The 21,773-nt window shown below is 42.3% G+C and overlaps 1 protein-coding gene and 1 pseudogene across 2 annotated transcripts in view; one reads left to right on the top strand and one right to left on the bottom strand.

Moving 5' to 3' along the window:
* The first annotated feature begins 218 nt into the window (after nucleotides 1-218).
* The window catches only part of TULP4 (TUB like protein 4), a 174,823-nt gene continuing 153,268 nt past the window's right edge, over nucleotides 219-21,773 (top strand). Inside the window, exon 1 of one of the 2 annotated variants that reach the window (XM_056125865.1) lies at nucleotides 219-1,558. In XM_056125865.1, the coding sequence (XP_055981840.1) occupies nucleotides 1,307-1,558 (252 nt within the window). In that variant the 5' untranslated portion in view covers nucleotides 219-1,306. The remainder of the gene's footprint in view (nucleotides 1,559-21,773) is intronic. The other variant, XM_056125864.1, reaches the window with a different exon arrangement.
* Nucleotides 10,420-21,773, bottom strand: part of LOC130034499 (Y-box-binding protein 1-like) — a 62,851-nt pseudogene continuing 51,497 nt past the window's right edge.

The following is a 21,773-nucleotide window of genomic DNA, read 5'->3' as shown; positions in this document are numbered from 1 at the left end:
GAAAAGGATAATTTACAAAATACAGATCCAGGAGAAGCCAAGCAAAGAAGCTTTTCCTTGGGCCTTAGGTGTGACTATTGGAAAGTTTCTGAATGTGAAACAAGAAAGCACCCGGGAGCCAGACATGCCAATTCTTTACTGACTGCTGGGAAGAATTCAACTCTTGCCTCTGGTGTTTTCACTTTAAAGGATTCTCTTTGTTGGGTCCATGAAGACTTACATGTGAGAGAAGAATTACTTAATGAACTTAACTGAGGTTAATTTTTTCCTTCAAGATGAAAAAAACAGGTGATTATTAGGAACAGGAAAGGAACGAGTGACTAGGGAGAAAGAAGACATAGAATTCTACAGTGTGACTTCATTTGTCAGAAGAGGATTTAGGATTTACTCAAGGCAAACACTTGGACCACTTTCAGAGCTTTAGGACATCCTGGCGTTGTGTGGTGAAAGGGCTTTCTCTCTGCCTCTATGGCACTGAGGGGAGCAAGAGCCTGTGGAGGGGCAGTCAGATGGGGCCTGGTTCTCCCTGGGGACAAAGCGATCTGCTGGGAAACCAGGTCAGGCTCTGACGGGGGAATTTTCTGATTTTGAAGGGTAGGGACCATCTTTTTTTAATTATTATTTTTCTTCTAAAATTTGACTGCTGTTTGCACAAACTCTGGTCTCTTTTGCACAGTTTGTGTGCCTTTTTTCCCTTTATGCAATCTTTCTCAGCTTTAGTGTAGAGATTTGTCTAGTTGAGAAAACATGCCAGAGGGTAGCTTCAAAGGGAAGATGTTCCTATGTATTCTGTCTCTGCATCTGAACTTTTGAAGAGAAATGTCCAGCTTGAGGGAGTCTTAAAGCCTTAAGTTACTTGAAATCTATGTATTTGCAACTATTTGTCTCTGGAATCATATCAACTAAACTGGAATCTCAGGCTGAATGAGAATAACCAAGTTGAATAAAAAGAAGAAAACTCCTGTGTTGTGATGGCCACTTATTAACAAGTCTCTTTCTCAAAGGGTCAGCCCGTTCTTCCTCTAAGGACTTGAAAATAAAAATGGACCCCACGTGTTTTTTTAAAGCAGTACCTTTTCTTAGCAGCCTGCCATCGTCTTTTATAGAGGAATTTTTTCACTATGCATTTGGTGGATCTTTATAAAATACTGACCTTCTAATTAAAGTTAGGTCAGTCTTAAGTAGAGGGAATTGGGGAAGAACGCAAGCCAACGGCAAAAATAAGATCAATCAGTGAGAGAAATTGGTTTAAACTTTCCAACATTCAACATTACCATTTAAGTCAAACAGTTCATTGGAGAAAAGTATGTTTGCAGCGGTGGAGCATGGGCCGGTTCTTTGCAGTGACTCCAACATCCTCTGCCTGTCCTGGAAGGGACGCGTTCCCAAGAGTGAGAAGGAGAAGCCGGTGTGCCGCAGGCGCTACTATGAGGAGGGCTGGCTGGCCACAGGCAATGGTCGAGGGGTCGTGGGAGTGACTTTCACCTCCAGCCACTGCCGTCGGGACAGGAACACGCCCCAGAGAATAAACTTCAACCTGCGGGGCCATAACAGTGAGGTGAGTTGGGGTCCTCTCTTTCGTCTCTGGTCACTGCTTCAAAGGGCAGTTGGAGTGTGCAGCACCTCTCCTCCTCCAGTCTTTCCCCTCCATGGACTCAGTTTCTTAGACTTGATGCTAATTGAGTCTTTGCAAACTATTAATATTGTCTTGTGTGTTCCAGCAGGAAAGTGTGCCCAGTGGCAGGTGTCCTCGGGTGTTGTTTTAGGTGTCCCTGGTCCGCCTTTTCTAATATAGAACTGTCCTTGGCAGGGACACCATGGCAGCTTTCTGACCAGAGTGGGAGTTGGGATCATACGTCCTCTCACCAGCTTGTCACATACTGAGCCTTTGTGGTCACCCTGTCTCCATCACCTCGGGTGATTACCCTGTGTCATAGTGGCAGTGAAAACTGTGACGAAGGTGTTATCTTCCCTTCACAATTACAGCTCCCTTGCAATGGTGAGATGCACCCTGGAGTGTATTTCTTGTACTTAGAGGAGGACAGAGCAATTAATTGGACAGAGGTGACAGAAGTAACTGTGTGAACAGGAGTTTTCTAATTGGTATCTGTTGGGTATACTTTATTGAGACTATTATGGTTACATGAAGGTTTCTCTGGGCTTCTAAAATTTGAATAGTGTGATTGCCTGTGAAATTGATTCAACCAAAATTTACTAAGCAGTGCTTACATGATGGGTGTTTGAAAAGAGAATTGCCTCTATCCTCTATGCTCCTACAGCTGTGATTTTTAGACTTATGAATGCTTGCTTGTTTGCTTTCTTTAGGAGGAATCACTTTTTTGGGGGGAGGGGGTGGTGGTGAGGGTTTGGTTTAGAGGGAGTGAAGTTGAGTCAAGCTGGGGTTGAATGTGTACAAAGCAGAAGCCTTAACTCCTGTACTGTCTCTCTGTCCTCTCTGTTCTTTTGCTTTTTTGTTTTGTTTTGTTTTCCCCTTCTGTTTTTTGACTCAAATCCAGCAATTCTTGAGGGTTCCCCCAAGAAATTCTTGAGTGCTTGGGGGTAGTTTCTGGTGGTGCTTGAGAGATCATGAGTTGCTGGGGATAGAACTTACACCTCTTGCATTAAAACATGCATGCAGCCCATCAAGCTCTCTCCCCAACCCTGGAATCAGCCCTTTAGAAATGGTTCTTTTGATCATTGTATAATCGAAATCCAAGCACAAAAATTTGTAAGTCTACAACTGAACCTCATGGTGTTTCACTAATAAAAATTAAAAAAAAAAGAAATGGTTCTTAAAAATCATTGAGATGATAGTTTACAAAACTGTGTATGTTTTAGGGATGCAGTTTCACACCTCTTCTAAATATATGCCAGGTCACATGAAGAATGTTATACATGGTTATTGAGTAGCTGTTGTAAAGTAGCAAGAATGTATTTAAAATATAACAATAAAATGCATTCATCATAAATCCAGTGACCCAGTTTACTGTGTGATCACCCATGTAATCTATGAGATTAGGACATGGAACTTTCTCAACATCACTCACAGATATTGGGTGTGCCTCTGAAGGTTCTGCTCCCCACTAAAACTGACATCTGTCACCACAGGTACTCATTTTATACTGTTCTGGCTTCTTTCACTCAGCAGACTCCCAGTGACGTTCTGCTGGTCAGGGTTTACTCCTGGCTTTGCACTTAGAAATTAATCCTGCTCGGGCTCTGGGACCATATGTGGTACAGGGAATTGAATCTGGTTGGCCATGTGCAAGGCAAGCACCCTAACGTGCTGTACTATCTTATACCCACTCCCCCACTTCGTTCTTTTTAATTCATGTCCCTTTTCCGTTAAAGGGAAAAACAGCTCTTCCATTGTCCTATGATTGGACATTTGAATTGCTTCCCATTGAGTGTTATTATAGCTTTGTTTGCTATGGAGAGTCAAGTGCATATTTTTTGGTGGCTCTTTCTTTGTACTCCAAATAAGACTTCCCAGTAGACCAGTGAGTAGAAATTGCATTTTCCAAAGTGATTATACTATTATATACTCCCCCTATGATCAATATATGAGAGTTGGGTTGTTTTTTAAGAAACTTTATTTAAATTTGAATATTTAATATAAAAAGTAATTTTGTGCAAGGAATTGTGTTTATAAATACTTATATGCCAACTGCAAGGTTCCGTCCCAATGGAAAACCAGCAGGACCGTACTACTGTTCAAGAAGGGAGACATCCATGACATTGGCAACTATCGCCCGATCTGCCTATTGTCTGTCATCTACAAGTTGTTCATTCGAGTCATCCTAAATAGGATTGGCAGAACACTAGATGAAGGACAACCATGCAAGCAATCCGGGTTCCGCAAAGGATTCAGCATCATCGACCATATCCACACGATAACCAAGCTCATTGAGGTTTCTCGGGAGTTCAAGATGCCACTCTGTTTAACGTTCATTGATTTAAAGAAGGCCTTTGATTCTGTTGAGACGGAAGCGGTCATTGAAGCCCTAGCCAATCAGGGCATTCAAGCCCAATACATCAGGATCCTCCGTGAGCTGTATTGCGGATTCACTACCAGGATCTCACCATTCTACAAAGAAGTGATCGTTGATGTCAAGAGAGGGGTGCGGCAGGGTGATACCATTTCACCGAAACTCTTCAGTGCCACCCTCGAGAACGTCATGCGACGACTGGAATGGGAAGGAATGGGAGTGAAGATAGATGGTCGGCAACTATACCACCTCCGCTTTGCTGATGACATTGTTTTAATAACACCAAACATCAGCCAAGCGGCACAAATGCTGGCCGACTTTGACCGTGAGTGTGGAAAGGTAGGACTACAGCTGAATCTTACGAAGACAATGTTTATGAGAAACAGCCTCGTTCCTGACGCCCCATTCGTTCTCAATGGAACGACCATCTCTGAATGCAACAGCTATGTGTACCTAGGTCGAGAGGTCAACATGACAAATGACCTGGCACCCGAGCTGTGCAGGAGGAAGAGAGCGGCTTGGAACGCCTTCAAGAACGTCGAAGAAATAGCTAAGAGGACGAAGAACCTCCGGCTCCGGGCACATCTCTTTGATTCCACTGTTCTTCCTGCATTAACATATGCCTCAGAGACCTGGGCCCTACGCAAACAAGATGAGAACGCTATTCAGGTCTCCCAAAGAAGAATAGAAAGAGCTATGCTTGGAATGTCACGTTTCACTCAAATGAGAGAAAGAATCCGGAGTTCTGACATCCGTCGACGATCAAGAATCAGGGATGCTGTCTCATTTGCCAAGGAGTCGAAAATCAGATGGGCTGGTCACGTAATGAGATTTAAAGACGACTGCTGGACTAGAGCTGTTACCGACTGGATTCCACGGGATGTCAAAAGACTGCGTGGCCGCCCACCTACCAGATGGTCAGACTTCTTCGTCAAGATCATGAACGATCGGTTTGAGGCCCTTCATGTTCCCAGAGCGAACAGATGCCATTGGGCTACACTAGCACGCGACAGGGACAAATGGAGACATTACTGGCGCCCGCTCGAGCAAATCGACGACTAACGGGAAGTTAAATGATTAAGTGATTAAGTGATATGCCAACTGCACACAAACATAGGCACATGCATTATGTATTCAGATACAGCTTATATTTTGAGGGGAGGAGGGCCACGTCTGGTGGTACTCAGGTTTACTCCAGGCTTTGTGCTCAGGAATTAGTCCTGGCAGGCTCAGGGGTCCATATGGGGTGCTGTGGATCGAACCCTGGTGGACCATGTACAAGGCAAATGCCCTCTACTATTGCTCCAGATCTCTACTTTTATTTTTTACTAAAACTTTTGGGGACTCATCAGGCGATGTCCTGGAGACTTGAAGTAACTTGAGGGGAGACTTGGAGGCCCCTCTCCAGCGGCCCTCAGAAACTGCACCCAGTGGTGCTGCAGGGCCACATCTGACATTGTTCGGGGGAGACAGGTGGTGCTGGAGTTTGACCCCAGGTAGTTGCACTCAAGACAAGTGCCTTCACCCTTCTGCTATCTCTCTGGATTCTCTCTCTTACAGTTTTGAAATAGGAACTCTTTTGAAGATAGGTTTTTTAATGCTATATAACAAACTCCTTCAGACTCAGTGGCTTAGAACAATACCCACTTCCTATCTATCTCACAGTTCTCTTGGTCTCACGTTCTCGCTTCGGATAACGTGATTTTTTTGGTTGGGACCAAGTCTAGGAAATGGGATCAGTATGTTCAGGTCTCATCTAAGACTTGGGTTATTCCTCTGACTTTTCACATTGTTAGAAGAATTTAGTAGCTGCTGGTCGTAGAACTGCCCTTGCCCATCACAACTCCCACAGTCCACCCACAGCTTGCCATGGAGCAGGAACAGATTTCTGCAGTTGTTGTAGTTTATGTCACCCTCGACTTGTGTAGGGTGGTAAAGCTCACAGAAGATGCTCTTTTCTTGTTTTTAACTTTCTTTTCTCTCACAGTTGAAAGCATTCCTTATTTACTAGAATTTTCTTGTTGGTTCACTTCAGCGTGGTATCTTTTTTCTGTGACTCTGCTAAAGTAGTCATTTTGCAGTGACCTCCTATTGCTCAGCTTATAGGTTAGCTGTCTTCCTTTTCAGGGTCTGTGCTTTTCAGGCTTTCTTCTCACTTGTTGGCCTCTATTTACCACTGTTTTATTTTTTTTCGTTTCTTTTCCTTATTTATTTATTTTTGGAGGGCACGCCTGGCAATGCTCAAGGTTTACTTCTTGCTCTGCACTAGGAATTACTCCTGGCAGTGCTCAGGAGACCATATGGGGTGTCAGGGATTGAACCCAGGTTGGCTGTATGCAAGGCAGATACCCTACTTTCTATATCTCTAGCACTGTTTGTATTTATTTTTATTTTATTTTTTTACCTCATCTTTAAATGTTGGAAGACCCAGATTGAATCTTTTCCTAGATTATCTCAAGATTGGCTTTAAGTTCATCTATATGCTGAGGACTTTCAAATTTCACCTCCTGCCTGCCATCTTTCTGTGTTTCAATTGCTATTTATTCTTTGATTTGGGGTGGAGTTAGTGACCCTGGGACAGTGATGAGGAAAGTGGACACGTGGGTGAGAGGGTGTGGTGCTGAAATAGTTCATGTATAAAATTGTACTAATAACAGTTTGAAAACCCAAAATGTTGCCCAAAATACATATATATATTTTTTGCTTTTTGGGTCACACCTGGCGATGCACAGGGGTTTACTCCTGGTTTTGCACTCAGTAATTACTCCTGATGGTGCTCAGTGGACCATATGGGATGCGAACCTGGGTCAGTCACATGCACGGCAAACACCCTACCTGCTGTGTTATCTCTTCAGTCTCTCAAAACAAAAAATTTGAAAAATATATAAAATTAGATGTCAATCTCTGTGTATCTCAGACTGTAAGACACTCCAAGAGAATGCATTTTCCTCTGCTTCATTAGTCACCAAACTTTTTCTTTCCTTTTCACTCAGTCGATTACCCCAAGACCAGACACTCAGGATTTCAGAAATCTGCACTCACGAGACCACCCCCCGCCCGTTTGATTTCCAAATGATGACTGAAATATGTTTCTGCGCATTCAAGCCTCCAAACTTGTCTTTGTGCATTCTGCTCTATGAACCACTGTGAGAGTTCCGTAGCAAGGTTTTTTTAGCTTCTCAAGAGTTGCCGAAATGTTGTTAAAAATTTATATCATATGCATATATGTATGTACATGTATGTGTGTATGTATGTCTTTGGGTCACAGCCAGTGGTGTTTAGGGCTTACTCTTGGTTCTGTGCTCTGGGATGACTCCTCATTGCAGGGCTGGGACCATATGGGATGTCAGGGGTCAAATCTGGATCAGCTGTATGCAAGGCAGGCACTTTACCAGCTGTACTCTCACTCTGGTCCAGATATTTAATATATTTTGGTGATCTTTTACCCTACCCGCTGTGCTATAGCTGCCTTGCACGCAGCCGGCCTGGGTTCGATTCCTCCACCCCTCTCAGAGAGCCCGGCAAGCTACCAAGAGTATCTTGCCCGCACAGCAAAGCCTGGCAAGCTACCCGTGACATATTTGATATGCCAAAAACAGTAGCAACAAGTCTCACAATTTGTTGTGAGACATTACCGGTGCCCACTCGAGCAAAATCGATAAACAACGGGAGGACAGTGACAGTGACAGATCTTTTGCCATTCCTGAAACATTGGCTGACCTAAGTCAGAATTCCAGAAGGAAAAGGACTCTCAGAATCGGTGGCACTGTTGTAAATGATTCTAGTGATCTTGCAGTTGAATCCTAGGTTTCCATTGCATAGCTCTATGGAGAGTCAAAAGGTAGACTTCACCCTGTTTTCTTGAGTTCCCCTTTCTGGAAGATCCTCTCTACTGGGTCACTACTGAGTCTGGGTGTATCATTGCATTACTGAACATGATGTTGATTAACTTTCTTCAGCTTTGGAGAGATGGGAAAACCCTTTTAATTTCAAATGAATATAGGATTTAACATTTACAGATTTATACCTGTTTTAGTGAAAAACTTTGGCGAAGTTTGAATTAAATTCAGGGAAAAGTGATTATACATCTTTTGTCTGCCTCATAAATTATTGATAGAAAGAATTTGGTAGGTTTGTGTAGGTTTATGTTTGCTAGGTTTGTGATCTCTGTGATAGCACCATGATAAACGGAATGAAAAGGCGGACTGAGTTTTACTTTTATTCCTTTGGTGATGGTTTGTTTCTTTACTCTCTCTGCTGCTGTGTTTTCATAGCTCCGTTCCAAAAAGTTTGAGCTACAACTCACATAACTAGCTGGTGTGGTCCTCTCCAAGTCATTCAGTTCATTAGTTTATTCACAATCTAATTGAAATAGCTCCTTTCTTCTGGATTTATTGTAAGAATCTATGAGAATATATTTTGGAAAGGACTTTGGAAATGAACGCATATATATAGATGGGTGATGTGAATTCCTCATACCCTCTTTACACAACTGTGTTCTTTCTAATTCTTAGAGTATCAAATTCAGTTCTCATTCTAAGTCATGAGACCAGAGACTGTCTTTTAAAATGCCTATTTCCACAATTAAGACATAAAACCTATATGCAATCAGCAGAAGGATTGCTTCTCTGTCCTGTGCCAGGCATCTAGAATTTAATCTGCAATGTGAGATTTGTATCTCTACCTTTTTTTTGTCTTTTCAATAGTTTACTTTATTATTTTTTATTTTTTTATTTCGAATACCCCTCCCTCTACCAGTGCCCATTTCCCACCACCACGGATCCCAGTATCCCTCCCTACCCCCAACCCCCATCCCACCCTGCCTCTGTGGCAGGGCATTCCCCTCTGTTCTCTCTCTCCTTTTGAGTGTTGTGGTTTGCAAAAGAGTGAAGCCTGATTTTCAGGAAGAAACGTTGGATGATTTATTTTCCATTGATCACTTTATATATATAAGGAGATGTCGCGCGGCCACTTATGCAGCCGCGTGGTTTGGAAAAAATGTCCTGGTTCCCACGTGCCCAAGCTATGCTTGTAGAGACTCATGGTCACTGGGCTTCCATCTGGAGAAGGCAGGTTGCGGCACCTACCCCATCTGGGACATCCCGGTGAGATTGGCTCTGTTTGGGACTTGGAGCATTCTCTGCGAGCTGTGGTGCCCTCCAGCAGTGTTCTTTGCTGCTGTGTCTGTATCTCTACCTTTTGTTGACCATTTGTATTTTCTTGGTAAACTTGGCCCCAAGTTATTGGGGTCTGGCCAAAGGCACAGCAGCAATTTTGGGATATCTGAAAGTCTGACGGCGCCATCAGGCTGCTGATGCACTTGCCTCAGAGGTACAGATTGACCTGCTGGTGGCAAACTCTTCTAAGTTCTAACAAACTCTTTAAACTGGATTTTATTATCTATGCTATCACGATCACGATCACGATCATCCTGTTATTCGTCGATTGCTTCGAGCAGGCCCCAGTAACGTCTCCTTCGTCCTAGCCCTGAGATTTCTAAAAAAGTGCCATATTCAAGGCTCTTTAGGAGAATGAGACCCATCATTGTTACTGGTATTTGGTATATTGGGTACGCCACGGGGAGTTTGCCAGACTCTGCCATGTGGGCAGGTTACATTCGGTAGCTTGCCAGTTTGTCCAAAGTAGGAATGAGATAATAAAATGTCGCACGGATTTGAATGCAGCCGCGCTGTTCTCTTCCGGAAGCTGGGTTTTATAGTCTCGGAGTCTTGGCCGTTGATGGGATTACACGGTGCCAGGGGGCCAGTTGGTGGGTGTGACCCCCCCTGCCTCCTGGAATTTGGAGGATCTGGGTGGAGGATGTTTAGCCCTGATCCGAGTCGGCTTGGAGATCTCAGCCCCGGGACCCGCATGCCTTTGTTCCTCTGCCGGTACCTTCATGTGTGTGGAGAGCGGTCTCAGCATGGTGGTGTCTATGCTATACAGTTGAAGAACCTCAAAGTTACAGAAATTTGAAAGTTGGAGCTAGATGATGATGCTAGAAAACCTTGAGTCTGAATTCATGTCCCATGTGATTTTTCTTCTGTAAGATTATATATAGAGTGAACAAATGAACACTCATAATGTGTGTTTTGGACACTGAAGAGATGTTGGAAATTGTTTTTTTAAATTTATTTTAAAAAATTAGTTAAGACCTTTATTAACAGGTGCTTGCAGTTTGTAGAGTTTTTTTTAAACTCAACTTGTAAAATTTTTATTACAAATTAAAAATAAGATTCTTAAAAATCTCAACTTGACTAGCTATAAAACAATTTAAAAAGCCTTTAAAGGCATATTGAAAAAAAAATAGGCTTCTTTTTTTAAAAATTTTTTTCTTAAAACATGTTTGTCATTACCAAAAAGAAACATCTTTCAGTAAAATAATAAAAATCCCATGCTGCACAGATAATGCAGAGTTCTGTTTATCTGGCTAATGGGCACAAAGGAAGCACTTAAGATCTTCAGCTCCAATCTTTTGTTTGTTTCTTATTGCTGAAATTTCATGTTCGTTTCTTCTTGTTGAGAGACTAAACCCGAATTGGTAAGGGTGAACTGGCATTTGCTCAGCCCCGCCCTGCTCAACCTCAGGAGTGGAAGGATTCTTGGCTGGTGGATCAGCTGCTTTTGTCTCTTTGCCATCGTGTGATTTAGGGTTTTCTGGGCATCGTGCAGTGGCACCGACTTTGAGGTGGCTGCTGACTTTGGGTCTCATGACTTCCCTTGTCTACATTGCCATCTTTAGGCGAGGAGGCCCCTGTGGAATCCTGGTGTATAACCTTGATACATATGTTGCCTCACTGCCTTGTCTGCCTTGTTCTCCTGCACCTGACTTGTTAGCACTCTCCATCTCTTCTCTGTACAGGAGGGTTGGAAGACTGTGGTCGACAACCATAGGGTCTCAGTAAAGTGAGACCATCACCTGCGAGATGGTCTGTGCTGTTGTGCCTGGCCTTTGGGAGCACTTTCAGTTCCCTTGCTCTTTTCCCCGTTCTCAATATTATGGTAATTGCGTGGAGGACCCCTGCAACGTGGATAGCGTCTATAACGGGTACTGCCTGCTGCAGATTTCCTGTCTTGCTCTGGAACTCCACCAGCGCCTACAACGTTTACTGTCTCTGCACCCTTTTCTCCTTCAACAACATCCAACCCTCGTCTTCTACAGCACGAAGCTACTTCCTGGGGTTATTCTTTATAGCAATGTGGTGTAAAATACATCTAACTCGCTGTCATTCCTGTTGATGAAATCATATCTATTCCTTACATGGAACCATTTTTCTGTTCCAAAACCATCATTGTGTTGGCTTGGTGTTGGCAGCACTAAGGGGGCAGGCAGGGAGCAGGGAGAGGATGGAATGGGGGGTGCAGCTGGCAGCTGCTGGGTCTCAGCCTCATGGTTGCAATGATGGTGACTGGGGTCGGCTGTGGCATCTTTGGCTCCTCCCAGGTGTGATGGTAACTAGGCCAGCGGTGGTGGGACTGCTTTATGCTCTCTGGGGTCTGCTCTCCACTTCCACTACCGATTGAACTCTGGAAATTATTGGGAATGTGAAATTTCTTGGGACTGCTGGGACCAAAAGTTAAGTCATGATTAAAAATAAATAAATAAAGGTTCAAAGTCATGGAGAGTTCTGCCTGCATTTTTCTGTTTACCTTATGGATTCAGGTCTGATATCAAGCTCTTAAGTCCATTTCTATTTGATTTTTGTGCATGCCATTAGAAAGAGGTCTGAGTTGATTTTTCTTTTGAATGTGGCTGACCAGTTTTTCGAGCACTTGTTGAAGATGCCTTTCTTGCTCCACTTAATATTTTTTGCTCCTAAAAATAAAAAACTTCATGCCAAAGGCCTCTTCAAGGATAAAACAGTTCTGACCAAGCAAGTGGAAGCAAAGATAAACAATTGAGACTACATTTAACTAAGAAGCTTCTGCACTTGAAAGGAAACAGTTATCAGAATACACACTAGTCCAGGAATGGGAAGAATAATTTATACTTATCTGAAAAGGGGTTAATACCTAACATATATAAGGCACTGGTAGAACTTTACAAGAAAAAAACATACAACCTATCAAAAAATGGGGTAAAGAAGTGAATAGAAAGTTTCTTGCAGAAGAAATATGAATGGCCAAAAGGCACACGAACAAGTGCTCTATATCACTGATTATCAGGGAGATACAAATCAAAACAATGACATACCATCTCATGCCACAGAGATTGGCACACATCAAAGAGAACAAACCAGTGCTAGCACTGATGCAGAGAGAAAGGGACTTTAATTCATTGCTGATGGAAATGCCGATTGGTCCAGTCTTTCTGAAAACAATATGGAGATTTATTAAAAAAAAAAACCCTAAAAATTGAGTTTTTGTTTCACCCAGAAAGCCTACTCTTGAGAATGTACCCTAGTGACCCCCCATAATATCTGCACGCCTATGTTCATTGCAGCACTATCTACAATAGCAAAGACAATGAGAGCTGTCAGCCAGCTCAGTGGGCTGAGCACATGCTTTGCTTGCAGTAGCTCCAGATTCTGTCCCTGCCACCACATACTGCCACCAAATTGTGTCCCAGTAGGGTTTAGCTCTTGAGCACAAAGCTAGAAGCAGTCACCAAGCACCACTAGGCATGACCCAATCCTTCCTTTCCTCTTCTGCCCCCTTCCTTCTTCCAAAAGAGACAATTTTTTGGATTTGATTAACACACTGTCCTCCCGTTGTTCATCGATTTTCTCAAGCGGGCCCAGTAACGTCTCCATTTTGAGACTTGTTACTGTGTTTGGCATATTGAATACGTCACGGGTAGCTTGCCAGGCTTTGCTGCACAGGCGAGATACTCTTGGTAGCTTGCCGGGCTCTCCGAGAGGGGCGGAGGAATCGAGCCCGGCTTAGCTGGGCTGGCTGTGCGCAAGGCAAATGCCCTACCGCTGGGATTTGATTGTACTACAAAATTAGAAGAGTGTCATATTCAAATAGAAGTGTTGGGGTGGGGGGAATGTGAGTATAAACATTGTTACTCAGTTTAGTGCTTTTCCCTACCAATGGGAGTTACAGAGTCCACAGCATTGATCATAATTAATTTTATGGAAATAAAGGGGCTGGAGTGATAGTAGATAGGTAGGTTTTTGCCTTATATCTGACTGACCTGGGTTTGCTCCCTAACATCCCATGTGGTCCCCTGAGCACCTCCAGGAGTATAAGTTTATGAGTGCAAAGCCAGGAGTAAGCCCTTAGCAGGCCTGTGTGTGACCCCCAAACAAAGAAAAACCAAAAAAAAAAAAAGGTAGTGTCTGAGCATCAGCCACCATAATGCTGTGTGTATGAATGAACTGGCCTCACTCCTTGGTTCAGAAATATAGTTAAATGTAGCACTGTAGCACTGTTTTCCCGTTGTTCATCGATTTGCTCAAGTGGGCACCAGTAATGTCTCCATGTGAGACTTGTTAACTGTTTTTGGCATATCGAATACTTTACGGGTAGCTTGCCAGACTCTGTCGTGCGGGCGGGATACTCTCGGTAGCTTGCTGGGCTCTCCGAGAGGGGCGGAGGAACGGATCCCGGGTTGGCCACGTGCAAGGCAAACGCCTTACCTGCAGTGCTGTGGCTCTGCCTAATTAAATGTAGACTGAGGTATTTGAAAAAAAAGCTCTTTAAAATACGTCTTAAGGCCCCGAGTGATAGTCCAGCAGGTAGAGAGTTGCCTTGCATGTAGACAACTGAGGTTTGATCCTGGCATCCCATATGAAGCACCATCAGGAGTAATTAATTACTGTGTGCAGTAACCCATGAGCATCACTGCGTGTGTCTCCAACCCCTTCCTCCACACCCCAAAATATCTTAAGCCAGGGCTTCTTAAACTTTTCCCACTCTTATCTCTTTTTCTTTAAGAATGCAATTTGGGGGCTGAAGAGAGAGTACAATGGGGAGGCCACTTGCTTTATATATAGCTGATCCGGGTTCGACTCTGTCATCCCATATGGTCCCTCAAAGCACCACCAGGAGTAATTTCCTGAGTGCAGTATCAGGAGTAAGCCCTGAGCATTTCCATGCGTGGTCCCCCAAACCAAAGAGAGGGGTGGGAGGAAGAAATACAATACAAGTGACATCTGCCAAACACCTAGGATTCATTATGTAGTTGGTCTCTGAATTAATTTTTGGGTCTTGCATGTTTGGAAATCTTTTGCTGTTGCCAGATTCCTCATGACCTCGACAGTTAGTTCTCTGATCCACATGGGATCCACAGTTTAAGAAACTAGAAGTTATGGGACTGGGAATTTGCAAGGCCCTGATTCCACATGCCCCACTCTAGGGCTGTTGGGTGTAGCTCTGGTTGCTCCCCCCACTCCCTGATCCATTCACTGCTAATAGTGGTTTCTGCAAAATAATGTGTCTTATGAGTTCTTACCTTGAACAGAAGATTGTTTGAGCAAAGAGGAAGAAAGTGGAGGGTTTTTTTTTTTAAAATCACGTTATTGTCAGATTTTTCATTTCATTTAAATTCACACTTGTTTTTATACAAGCTTAGTATTTAGGTATTAGTTATATCAGGGTAATATTTTATACATGGTAAGTACTAATAAGGAATAATAGCAATGATACAGTTCCTTTCTCCTTCCCATCAGCGGAGGCTTATATTAACATCTGTTTGATGAATCTGTTTTGTTTTGAATCCTATTGTTTCTTTCCTCTTGGTGTAGGTGGAGATGTAGCGTTCTTCTTCGCCCTGCTATCTAGTCATCTCAGTGTTTCTGGATCAGCGTAATTGCTTCACTCATTATTCAGTGTTTATGTTACTTAAACCGTGTTAGTGTTGTGCCCAGATGAGTCATGGAGGGTAATATGATTATGCTCTCTTAGTTATCCAGTCTTTTTCCCCTCATGATAAAAAATTTTCTCTTTTGGAGGGGACAAAATTCTATCTTCCTCACATTTCTACACATTTATTTGCTTGATTTTTATTGGGTATCATGTTTGTATAGTTAGTATTGTTTTAGGAACCCGCTGTTGCTATACCTACATGCAGTAAGATGATTTTTCAGTTCTTCTTGTTATTTTCTTCCACCTGTAGGTTTTCTGTCCTCTGGGTTCTTTCTGACTCAGTGGCTTAGTGGCTGTGCTTCCCAGCTGCCCTCCTGGACTTCCCTTTACCCACTGCGTCTTAGAAATTCCCTTTGTCCCTTATTTTGCTGATCTTTTGTCTTGTGTATCTTTGTCTTTCTGTATTTAACTCTTTTTATATTTGAGTATAATCTCCAGTATCTTCCTAAGAAAGAATTTGTAAATTGTGAAATTTAAGACTTGTTTGTCTTAAAATGCCTTAATTCTCCCCTCACTCTTGATAATTTATATCTGTATAATTTCTACATTGGTTCTTTCAGAATTTGAAGACATTTTTGTATTTTTAAAATTTCTCTCTGCAGCATTTATTTTATCTTTCTGCAATTTTATTTTAAATAAAGTTGTTCACAATAATTTATTACGTTCAATGCTCTAACCCCAGTCCCACCACCATAACACCTTCCCACCACCATTATTTTGACTTTTCCTCTCACCACCTAAGCCTCCCCCAAAAGCAAGTCCTAAATAATTTATTTTGTATAGCTTGTTACAGGTAATGAATTAAAAATGATCCCAAAAAATTTCCTTAGAGGAAAATCTGTGAAGCGATAGCACAGCGGTAGGGCGTTTGCCTTGCACGCAGCCAACATGGCCGACCCGAGTTCGATTCCTCCGCCCCTCTCGGAGAGCCTGGCAAGCTACCAAGAGTATCTCGCCCGCACGGCAGAGCCTGGCAAGCTCCCCGTGACGTATTCGATATGCCAGACACAGTAACAACAAAGTCTCCAATGGAGACGTTACTGGGCCCGCTCGAGCAAATCGGCGATCAACGGGAGGGCCTTTACCTTTACCTTTATTGTATCTCACCCTAGAGCCATTAAGTCTTTGTATAAGAGATTACTAACATGTTGAGCCTTGTGTACTAATGTTTATTTATTTTTGGATCGAGATTGGTTGCTTTCTACTTTAATCCCAACAAATGTGGTGTGCTACTCTTGGTACATCAGTGGAGTGGAGTATGAAATTTCCAGGGATTCTAAAATTTTAAATAAGGTGATACAACTGGAGATTACTTTGGGGTCCAGAAGCATATCTGCTTCTTGTTGCTCTCTTCTGAGTTTTTATTCTTGAGTCTCAAGATTATGCTGTTAATGAGCTTATATGGCTCCAGGGGTAGTTTGTGTGCGTGACTGCCAGGCTCCCAGAAAGATAGGGAATTGGGGGAAGTCTCCCCTTTCCAGTTCTGCTGGAGCCTGGAGATTTCGGTCACAAAAGCTGAATACCTGAGTTTTTCAGCTGATTCATTGTCACGCGTGAGGGGCTCGTCTTGAGCCTGTGGAGATTGGCCATGAACATGGCAGCGATTGGATTCTGGAGGTTTTTGGTTGCTCGGACTCTACTGGGACTGGTGCTGGACTTACCCGCCCTGTTCCGGGTGCCCCAGGAATGAGGTGGCATGTCTGGTGTCTGGAGACATCTCTACAGCTTGTGTCTCTCTCTGCCTTTACTGCTTTTACTCCTCTCACATGAGTAGTAGTTCCCTCATGATGCTTGTTAGAATTAAATTGTTGACATTTGGTTTTCATACACACACATATATATAAATATGTAAAATATATGCATACATATTTTACTGTAGCAATGTTGTCTGCTCTATCTACCTCCTGTTTTCCTCTCCTGTTATTATTTGTGAAGCAAAATAATTGCTTGGTACATCATGAAGCCTTTGTATAATTAGCCAGATTTAAAAATTATTGATAATCTTTATATATAACATTTTATAGAATATGGAAGTTTGGCAGCTGATTTATCTTAGATATCTGAAATTTCATTATGATGCTTAAAAATATTGTACCATAGAACTATTGGAAACTTCTGTTTGCAAGTGTGTACTGATGGTTACATTTCAATTAATAGGTTTTGTTGTGGAATAATTGGGGAAGAATTGTTTTGTTGTCAGTGCTCAGATGTTCATACCCAAACATATTCCTCTTGGTTGTTCAGATATTTTTTTAACTTTTTCTATTGGTTGATGTTACTCTTTTACAGTACTGTTAATATGGTCTCCCATGCATATAACTCCAACACTGCACCCATCATCAGTACACCCACCTCTCCCCTAAGGATCCCAGCACCCTTTCCTGTCCGCCATCCTTCCCCTCAGCTCAGGTGTATGGGTCAGTTGTGTTGCCTTTGTGCCTTTCTACTATCTTAAAGTCCCAAGTCTGAAGATCATTCATTGCTGTAGATATGGTGGTTCCAGTTGGATGCCTGAGAGATTATTCCTGCTGCTAGCATTCCTAGAGCAGAGAACGTGAGAGGGTTCATACTGTACTCCACAGAGTAGTGTACCACACTTGGTGGGATTAAGGTAGAAGGCAACCAATCTCGATCCAAAAATAAATGTAAGTGCTGGGCAATATAGGTAATGGTAGTAGAGGGGGAGGAGGAGGAAAAACAGGTGTTTTGGAATGATTACTCTGTGCTAGACAGCATCTTTAGAGTGTTAACTCATTTAATCCTGACATCTGCTCTGTGACTTTGAGCCTATTTTTATCTTCACCTTATAGATGACTTAACTGAGGTACAGAGATGTTAAGTAACTTAATCAAGGTAACATATCTCAGGCTGGAGCAATAGCACAGTGGGTAGGGCATTTGCCTTGCATGCAGCCAAGCATTCCACATGGTTCCCTGAGCACTGCCAGGGGTAATTCCTGAGTGCAGAGCCAGAAGTAACCCCTGAGCATTGCCGGGTGTGACCCAAAAAGAAAAACAAACAAAAAAAAGATAACATGTCTCTGCTAGACAGACCTGCACCCGAATCCAGAATCCCTCAGATTACATGTAACTTCTCAGAAAATCTCCCACTGGTCTTGTCACCTTCTTCACTGTGCTTAGTGTTTCCAGGGCTGGCTCTTAGCTTCACACTGCCATGCTTCAGTGTCTGGTACCGTGGGGAAGGAGTACTTGGTACCAGCTCCTTAGTCTCTAAAGGCAGCGTGCTCTGGGGTGTGGGTAGATGTGCGGGTCCTGCGTGACTGGACTGACCTGTCACCTGTGACTTTTTTCACCTAAGCCCTGGTTTTAGCCAAATTCTGCGCCTCTCCCAGAACCTGGAGCCTCATTCCTTAGCTTCCCCAGCCTTCTCCCCAGCTTGGAAATTCATCTGGACATCTCCTCTGTGAAATCAGTTGCCTTCTGTCCATTTTCTTTCTTCTTGTGCTCTTCATCGAATGTGCTTGTATTTATGCGCCTTGTGAAGGGTGACCGCTAAGAAAAGGATCATTTTTATGTAGACATTTAACATTAGAAATCTTGAGATTGAAGTAATACCACAGTGGGTAAGATGCTTGCCTTGCATGCGGTCAGTTCTGGTTCAATCCCCAGCATCCCATCAGTGCCCTGAACATTGCCGGGAGTGATTCCTGAGTGCAAAGCTAGTAGTAAATCCTTAGTATCATAGGGTGAAAACCCCACATGGCCCCCAAACCAATAAATAGCTAAATTAAATAAAATCTGAAATCTCAAGATAATTTAATTAATTTAATGTCTTTTTTGTATCTGGGCTATACCTGGCTGTGCTTAGGGCTAACTCCTGACTCTGCTGTCAAGAATTACTCCTGGTGGACTCAAGGGACCATATTTGGTCCCAGGGGTTGTACCCACATCAGACACTTTCAAACAAACTCCCTTCTGTTGTACTCTCTTTCCAGCCCCTCAAGATATATATTTCTTTTACTTTTATTTATTTATTTTTTAATTTTTATTTTTTATTTTTTTATTAGTGAAACACCATGAGGTACAGTTATAGACTTATAAATTTTTGTGCTTGGGTTTCAGTTATACAATGATCAAGTACCCATTTCTCCACCAGTGCCCATCCTCCACCACCACGGGTCCCAGCATCCCTCCCATCCCCCATCCCCCCCATCCCACCCTGCCTCTGTGGCAGGGCATTCCCCCTTGTTCTCTCTCTCTTCTTTTGGGTACTGTGTTTTGTAAGAGAGGCATTGAGTGGCAATCATGTTTGGTGTATAGATTACTTTTAGCAGCATGCTTCTCCCACCCTGGGAGGGTCCTCACAACACCCTTTATTTGGTGCTCTCTTCTCTGTCTGAGCTTCCCTTTCACCTAGCACGTGTGGCTGGCCTTCAAGTCACCCTCAAGATATTTTTGAAGGACTTTGAAAGCATTAAGTGTAGATTTATTTTCCCTATGCAAACTCAGAACATAATAGAATTATCTTTTATTAAGAAAATGGGATTTACCAAAAAATAATAGCATTGCTAGTGTTTGTCTTCTAAGAATTTATTTAAAATTTTTTTTCTTCTAATAGGAATATTATTTATAGGAATATTATTTTCCTGTGTGAAAGTAACTTAGACCTCTGGGAAAAGATTATCTTTCAGGGCGTGTTTTTGCCACAGAAAAAGAAGGATGTAGCTACAAGGCAGTGTATATATATATATATAATTATTTATTTTTGGTAATAGCAGCTTCAAGGGAAGCAGCCTCAAGCTGTATCATGTCAAAATGAGAGCAAAAAAGATTATTCCTGTAGTCCTCGGAAAATAAATATTCCCCTCACTCTGGAATCAGTGCTCCTGATTTATTATTAGGCGAATCTGTGGATTCTCGAGCCCCTTCCTCTGTGATGCGGACCTCATTGCTTGTCTTGCAGTGACTTTATCTGTCAGGGAGCATTTGCTATCTGCCTCCTGCGCACTGTGTGCATCAGAGGTCTCTCCAAGTGGCCTTTTGTCTTCATCATTCCACACAGCAGCATCCTGGAGGGGATTCAGCCGCCTTCTCAGGCAGGCCCCTTGAGTCCTGGGGCCTCTGCTGCAGGTAGCAGGAGTACATCATGGGGGAAAGGAAGGCAGGATGACTTAAAGGCAGGGTGGGAGTGGCTTAACTGTGAGGGAGACCAGCCTTGGGCCGCAAGTGCTCTGATAGGTTTGTAGTTCTGGGCTGGTCGGCGCTGAATCTGTGTTGATTCCATACCAAAACAGAGCTCCTCATTCTGCCCACAGTCATGGAGCCCAGGACCTGCCTTCTGGCCTGAGGTGTGCATGCAGGCCGTGGGTGGTCCTTCTGCTGGGAGACTCTGGAGTCTTCGAAGGAATCTGTAGTGTACTGGGCAGTGGACATCACACTCTAGTAGGATGTTTTTATCTGAAGTCAGTCTAAGTCATAGCTGGGATAAAGATTTGGGAGAGAGAGTAGGAAAATCTGTGTGCAACGGTTTGGTATTTCTATGGGGGAGCCACCCACATGCTTGATTCCAAACTTCCAAAACAAATAATCCTGTGACTTTTGCCCAAGTTTAATTGTACCTCTGGCAACTTTCATTTTATTTGATTCTTTTTTGTTGGTTATGTTTTTGAAGTGTTACTGGCATTTTGTGTTTTTTTCTACTTGGCTTAGTTATATGTGGTCTACTAATATGCAGTATCTATCCTAGAAATCTTCCTTGTTCAAGTGTAGATTTCTGTCACATTTCCAGCCTTGCTTTCTCTTCCCTGTAGGTAATCCATAAGGTACTGAATTGAACAAAAGCCGAGTTTGTCTGTTTTAGCTACATTCTTTTTTTCTATTTAGATTTTAAGAATTGTAGGAAGAGTTTGTTAATCAGAATATTAAAATAGAAAAATAACTTTGGAAAAACCATTTTGGGTAAAATCTCTTTTGTAAGTTTTTTGGCAGCAGAAATAAATAATTGGTAGTTTTGTTTAAAAGTTTCTATAAGTAAAACCTAGGAATCTGATTTTATTCACGTAGAATTTGAAAACAATGTCGTAAAAATGACCTATTTCCTTCGATTCACTTGCTATTTTCACAATTTTAAGTTTTAGATTTTCCCCCTTTCAGAAAATTTTACTACAGATGGCACTTGGGCTAATTAGGGAATCAATTAAACAACATGAACAAAGAGCTCTTTCTTGTCTTCTAGGCGCCTTAAATTTTAATTTTCCTTAACTATGTCTTAAAAAAACCCTAATTACATAGTTTACTTCCAAGTTGAAATTACCTTAGGGGAGTCAGATTCTGTCTATTATGTAAATTGACATTTTCCCCTAAAAAAGTAGTACTTGTTTAAGGAATCAGCCACTCTTAAAAAGCCTTTATTATATTTTAGATAACCACTGTATAATAAAATAGAATATGAGCTACATATTATTAAATAATTTCTAGAATCTACAACAAAAACAGATGAGCTTTTAAAATTTTTTTTTTATATAATCAGTGTATCATTTCAGCCTGTCATCAGTACAAAAAACTACTACTGTTATCATTTATACATTTGTCAGATTAAGTGTTTGGAACAAAGATTGACTTAACCACATCACAAGTGCTCAGTTGTTACACGTGGCAGCTTTGGTAACTTGTGACATTTTGACACTGTACAGGTTACTGTGTTGAACTGTATAGTTTGGACAACTTTCTTTTTGAGATTGTGGGTGAGGTGCCTGCTTACCCACAGAGGGTTTGTCATTGTGTGTTTTAGAACATTTCAAAATATTTTAAGCATTTTAAAATGTTTTTGTTTGGGAGTAACTTTAAGTATACATTAAACTTGCAAGGGTAAAAAGACAGTAAGACTACGTAAATCACTCTGATGTTGACATGGGCTTGCTTTCCCTCCTCTTTTTACATTACGTATCTTCTTCGTTCAGATGATTTGAAATGATCACCACTTGGTCTTTGAATACTTCGGTGTGTTTCCCTG

Source organism: Sorex fumeus, unplaced genomic scaffold (genome assembly GCF_029834395.1).
Source record: "Sorex fumeus unplaced genomic scaffold, SorFum_2.1 ptg000061l, whole genome shotgun sequence".
In the NCBI taxonomy this organism is placed as follows: Eukaryota; Metazoa; Chordata; class Mammalia; order Eulipotyphla; family Soricidae; genus Sorex; species Sorex fumeus.
Note: the sequence above shows the minus strand (reverse complement) of the source record. Positions and strands in the feature narration are given on the sequence as shown.